Source organism: Anopheles bellator, chromosome 2, assembly GCF_943735745.2.
Source record: "Anopheles bellator chromosome 2, idAnoBellAS_SP24_06.2, whole genome shotgun sequence".
Lineage (NCBI taxonomy): Eukaryota > Metazoa > Arthropoda > Insecta > Diptera > Culicidae > Anopheles > Anopheles bellator.
This window is the reverse complement of record NC_071286.1, coordinates 4,697,651-4,704,027: the sequence shown is the minus strand read 5'-3', so window position 1 is coordinate 4,704,027 and position 6,377 is coordinate 4,697,651. Positions and strand designations below refer to the sequence as shown.

At 53.6% G+C, this 6,377-nt stretch overlaps 1 protein-coding gene across 1 annotated transcript; it reads right to left on the bottom strand.

Annotated features, from left to right (window-relative positions):
* Positions 1-1,411: 1,411 nt before the first annotated feature.
* On the bottom strand, positions 1,412-6,067 carry LOC131212776 (extracellular serine/threonine protein CG31145). The gene has a single exon (XM_058206788.1). The coding sequence runs from the start codon at positions 6,023-6,025 to the stop codon at positions 4,400-4,402; it is 1,626 nt and encodes a 541-aa protein (XP_058062771.1). The 5' UTR covers positions 6,026-6,067; the 3' UTR covers positions 1,412-4,399.
* Between the last annotated feature and the right edge of the window lie 310 nt (positions 6,068-6,377).

Sequence of the window (6,377 nt, the reverse complement as noted above, 5' to 3'; positions counted from 1 at the left end):
AGACCGAGCCCGCCGAATCGTGCCGAGCAAGTTTTTGGGACGAAATTTATTCCAACTCTCAATTCCTGACACACCGAATGAGTCGTTGTAAAAGTTTTACCCTGCGCGCACCCTGGGCACCCTGGGTTGGGTTCCCCGGATCCTGTTGTTATCAGGTTACCGAGTGACAGATAGTAAAACAAGGGAACCGAAGAAGAACAAGCAAAAAACCCTGCGCCGGAAACTAACAAAACGAAACGAAAGGAAAAAAACAGGGAAGATAATTCCCGGAGCACTCGGGAACTCGCAGGGTGGTTTTACATAAACAAAACAATGGCACAGGACTCGGGCAGGATTCGCTTTGAAGGGGTGGTTTAAAATCGGGACGGATCGGACCGGGGGCCGGAATTTATTTTGCGCGCGTCGCGCTGCGTCCGAAAACACGGCGTCTACAAATTGGAGCCGGGTTGACGGCACGGTCACCGGTCCTGGTCCAGGTCCGGAAGTGGTGGTTCCCTTGTGAAAACCACCACATTCTAGCTGGCGGCAGTCCCCTAGAATCCGGTGACGGAAATTGTCGTGCTGTTGCTGCTGCTGCTGCTGACGGTCTGCTGATAAAGAAGTTTCATTAATAAGACTTTCCTCGGTGCGGTTTTGTCGTCCGGAGATGGGGCGCGTTCGGGAAAACTCATTGTGACACTGTGCGCCGGGTTGCGGTGCGTGTCTATAGCTGGACAGCAGCGATAAGCGGGCGAAGCATGGTGGCAGCCGATGAAACAATAATAAAAATGCCAACAATGAGGCCACCGGAGACAAACAGAACCCTAACCTAACGCAACCCCGCTGCACGTACTCGGTGCTCGGGTTTCGCGGTTTTGCACGGCGAAGGGCACGTCCCGGTGAGCGATGCCCAGTACACCACATCCGCTTGGTGCTCGGTTAGTCATGGCTACTACCTTGGGACACACCGGCAGCCAGTGGCCATCGCCAGAAAGCAGAACCGTGTTATGACGCCCTGGCAGTGTAAATAACGCGTCGTGCCAAGGTAATAACGGTGTAACTTTCCTTGATGAAACGTTACTTCTAACAACTAAACCGTGACGACGCGCGACGCGCGTGACGTTGGCGCTGGAAGTCTGGGGAGTTCAGTAACCTTGCCCAATGACGTCCCGAGCGTTGTCCGAAAAACTTATCACCTGTACGGTCGATCTGACCGCGATGATAACACGTCGATGATAGACACCCATTTCATTGGGTTGATAATTAGAACCTCGATCATATTCGAACCGAACGGGGGGGACCTACCTGGAACTAGAACCTCCTTCGGATGCTCCACTAGTTATCGTTGGGGTGTTTAAATTTCAAATTTCATGGTTTATTCAGTTTTCATTATTGTATATATATATATTTATAATCATAATCGATACCACAGCTGATCAGTTGTTTGTTTATTACCTATGGTATATTACTTTTCGTCACCTTATTAACGCTCCTCCAGTTCTGCTCTCCTTCTCTCTCTCTCTAACAGTAACAACAGACTTTTAATTTTTGATCGATTCTTCGTCTTATGCACGGTTTATCGTGTGTGTAGTAGGATAGTATATTTAGTTTGTTCGATTCGCTTCCCCTGTTCCTGTGCAGAGTTTGACACTGTTTTCTATCCCGCCCCTCACTATCCTTGTGTTTGCTCAATTCCCCCGCAGTTTGGCCGTCTGGAAACGTGTGGTGCTAAATAGGCTTTGGTGGCGGTGTACGGAAAAACGGATAACGAATGGTAAACACGCAACGGAACGCGCATGTAACAGCAGTTTTGCCGGCCGGATGGCGCTCTTTAACGTGGCCCCTCGCGTGGTGTGTGATGGTACTTGAAAGTATCCGAAAACGTTTCGCACGGTTCTGCGGCGTTTCCGGGTGACTGATCCCCGGCGGACGGGTTCTCAAATTTGAAGAGCCCACAAATTTGCTTATGCGCCTCGGTCTACTGGCCCGTCCACTTGGGTTACGGCGCTGTATGCCCTTTTAATTACCGCGCCGCGAAAGATGTGACGCAAAAGAGCGTGATCCCAGACGAAAAATAAATTCTAGAGAATGAGAGGATCATAACCGTCAACAGCGAAGTACTTCAACCCAAACCCAGAGAGCGTACCCCGAGTAATCGATACCCCTTGGCACAGCTCTGGGGGGGAGATAGTTTCCATGATCTGAGACTGTGAGGTGTTGCTTTTGCTATGCTGTTCAGTGCCGTTTCCAGTTCCTTCTTGTTGCTTTTGAGCTTTATTTTTGGCATCTATCGAATCGATCATATTCATCGATCCCTCTCGAGCATCTCCTCTTGCGTGGAGCAACAAACAAACAATAGCAGAGGAACTGTGTTTTCAACAACCGGCCGTTGCCGGGTGTTGCTATTCTTGCGGGTTGCGGAAAGGAATGGATACGACACGGCGCGAACGGGTGCGGCAGCCTCGCTTCCCACACGAGGGCTGTATTGCTATAATTTTTGATATTCTTGCTTCGCGTAGTACTATCATTGTTATCGTGTTATTGTTGTAAGATTATTTCATTTACCATTTGTTTTGTGTGATTATTTTTGTCGGTTTCGATATCAGGTTTTGGCCATACACTCACAGGCAGGCACAGCAGTAACTTTCATTGTGCGGCATTCGTTTTTGTTGGCTTGGGTGAGAGTTTCCTCGCGTTGAGTTTTTAGCCCATTCCCACCCGGTTTTGTTTGCCTCTTCGATGGTGCATCATCATTGCTTATGCTGATGCAACCTCATTAAGCAGATGGGCGTATGTGCTGGGAAAAGAGCTATGCTCTGCGGTGCGCGGTGCGGTGTGCATTCAATTCTCCTTCTCCGAGGGGCCCTTTTCTCGCGCGATCGCACGCGGTTTGTACTTGCTGTCTCGGGCGGGGAAGCATAGTTCACCCGCAATCCAGCAGTCCAGCAGCTGGGGATTTAATGTAATATTTGTTGGTGGTGATTTGTGAAATTGCTGCTCGACCACGCCACGTCAAGGGCTCTTGGGACTGGTACGCACACAACGTTCGCCGTCGGGTTACATGCTTGATGGGGTACAATTAATATCGGTACCCCATCGAAACATCGGCTAGGGCTTTCAATGGGAGGAATTGGGGTGCGATTAAAAACCGATTTCTGATTCCAGCGCTACGGTGGCTACGCCCGCGAGGGGTTTTGTTGTTTGTCATTTATTTGCCTCATTTTTCCGCTTGTCTATCATATCACTTTACTTGTTAGAGTCCGTAGTCACGGTAGGGGATCGCGCGGGTCCATTTGGCTACATATCTATTCCTTTCTCCAAACTATATTCGCATAGTTTTCTTTCCTTGCTCTAAAAACCTAGTTACAACCGTCGCGGGAATTGGAAGTGGGAAGAGAATGTCCAACGTCCAAGGTGCTGGTAAAAAATCTACCGCTGAGAAAATGTGGGGGGGTTAGGGGTCCCAAATTTACATATTAAAAACTCTACATCAATAATTTACACCGTTGGCCACCGGGCTAGTCCGGGCTGGGCCGAAAGTACAAAACTTAACAACAGATTAGAAAAATGGAAATAGGGCGGGTAGGGCGATCAATAAAAAGGCTCGTCCCTTGCTAACGGTTCGGCTTACACTTCCTTCTTACACAAGGAAAAGGTTCCCCTTTTCCTCGTCTGCCCTTCCGTCGGGAACTAGTTTCCCGTTGCTCTAGTGGTTATGTGGAAAAACTTTGGCCTCACAGCTACCGCGTGTTGTGCACGGCGTAAAGGGTAAAGAATAAAACATTGGGCGCGGGTGCTCTGCTAGCACCCGGGGCCTTGCTGACCAAGGACACAACGGAAACTTAACGAAAAAGTCGTAAACTTACGTGCCCACACACTATACAACACTTGTCACATTCGATCCAGGTTTTTTGAGTTAACACTATTCAACAACCAGCGCACCACGCGTACCACTTCCGTTCGATCCGATCGAGTGTGTCGTTTGTGGCGCAACGTGGCGAAATTCCCACCCTTGGTTGGGTGGACATCATAATCTATGCTTCGATTCGATCCGGTCATCGTCGTCGGTCGTCTTAGGAACCTCAAGAAGTGTCGCACGTTTAACGTAACCTTGAACTTGGTCGCACTAACAACTCGCACTGTCTTCCGATCATTCACACCACATTCACCAAACAACGTACATACGCGCGAGATGACTGATCCTGGCTGAAAACGTGGGGCACCCTTTCGCCACCCCTAAAGCTCTGGCCAGCGTGTCCGTCTGGTTGCCCTCTAAGAGTTCTAGTTGCCCTATCCGTGCCTAGACTATGTACAACGTTCGGCTCGCAGCCAACAGCCGATTGAGTGCGGGACTTCGCGACCGAAAGTCCCGTCCGTCGAAGATCCTGCGGCGGGGACGACTGTCCTCGGGTTGCCGCCGCTAGGACCGATAGAAACCGTTCCGTGCCGCCGCCCCACTGTCCTCGCCGAGCACGTTCGTGTCGTGGTGGTGGAGATCACCGTCGTCCTCCGACTTTCGCACACAGTCCCGGACGGCCTGCAGCACGATGGCAACGCGCCGATCGAGCGCGACCAGATGTGGTTCCCACAGGACCGGTGCGATCGGATCGCTCGCCATCGAATCGCGCATCGCTTCCGACAGCGGTTTCGGTCCGTTGTGGAACTTTAGTAGCGTCTCAAGCGTGGATGCCCGGAGCAGGCAGCACTGCAGGACCGGCGCCAGGATCGAGAGCTCATCGTGGAACGGCCGCCCGAAGCCCCGGCCGTGATCGAGGTGGATCGGGAACGTGTCGTTGCCGAAGATCTTGAACGTCTCGTAGTGGTGCCGATCCATGTTGCCGGTCAGGAAATCGAAGACGGCCATATCCATCAGATCGAGCAATCGGCGGCCCTCGTCGTAAGGTGGAATGTCCCGCACCATCGTACAGTAGTCGGAGTCCGTCTCCCACTGGGCCTTCCTGCGCTTGTGGTACGAGCGGCGCCAAGGATGACGCCATACCTTCCGCTGCGTATCGTCCTGCGTCGGCAGGAACGCGGCAAACGAACCCTCCAGCGTGTCCGGGTTACCGCAGATCGCGTGCGACGTGTCGCAGTAGTACGAGCACTTGCCGTGGAAGCACAGATTGTTCGACGGTGACACGAAGAACGTCTTCAGCAACACCTCATCGCCCACCTGGTAGATCTCGGTCGTGATGTTCAGGATGCGCCCGGTCACGGGCATCGCACGCCGAAAGTCCATCAGCCGGTCGAGGTGGAAGGCCGCGATCTCCGCCGTGTGCCGCTCGTAGTCGGTGAAATAGAAATGATTCGGTAGCGTCTGCTGTTCGCGCGGGAATCGCATCGGTTTGAAGAGCGCGTGGATATCGTTCGGATAGTCGATGATCAGCTTCAGCTGCGTGCCACCCTCCTTCTGCACCACATGCAGGATCGGTAGCCGCACCATATCGTCCACGACGGCATTTACCAGCTGGTCACCCTTCCGGTACAGTTCTCGCTTCGAGATGCGCAACTGGAAGCGCTCCAGGTTGGACGCGTTCGGACCGGGCTTCAGGTCGAGCACGTCACCGAGCGTCGGGTTCGACTCTCCGCCATCTTCTGCGGCCGCCGCGTATAGGTCCTCCTTCACGATGATCTTTTCGTGCGCTTCAGGCCTCCGCCGATTGCGTGGAGCCACCACCAGCGCGGTGAGGTCTTTAAATCGATCGTGTGGCGGCGGAGCAGTCGTGGCCGCCTTGGCCGGAAACCCGGGCCCCGACGTGTCCGTGTGGCCCCGGTGTGCAGTGTTGTGTGCGTTCGTCGTTAGGTACTCCTTCGAACCGGACGCATTGCTCTTGGCCAGATACTTCCGGTGGAACTCGTTGTAAATCCCGCTCCGGTCCTCCTGGTTCGCGTACCGCACCCGGCCGTGCGACGGGATAAACTCACCGCGCGACACACCCAAATCCATCTGCAGATCGATCACGAGCAGCAGCGTGAAGAGCACGAGCGAAGCGCCGAACCCGAGGGCCAGCCGCTCCTTGAGTTTCTTCGAGCGGAACCAGTACATGATGCGGGTTCCACTTCCGGTGCCACTAGTGGACGCCACGATTGCCTGTGGGGAGGGAGCCGCTCACTTGCCCGACGACGGTGAACCAGCAACTGATCGCCGGAATCGATCTTCGATCACCGTCCGGGATCGGGACTGCAGGTGATGATGCCACGGGTTGATTGGCCACACGATCTTCACGCTGATTACGGTTCGCGCGGTTCGCGGAGATTAAAACACGCGCTCGGTGTGCGATTGCTGTCGCCAACGAGTGCCACGGCCCCGGTGCCCGGTGCCCTGACTGAGACTGACTGAGGGGCAGTCCGCACCTCTAGTCGCTAGCCCCCGTCGGCCAGGCTGGCACGGCAAGCTG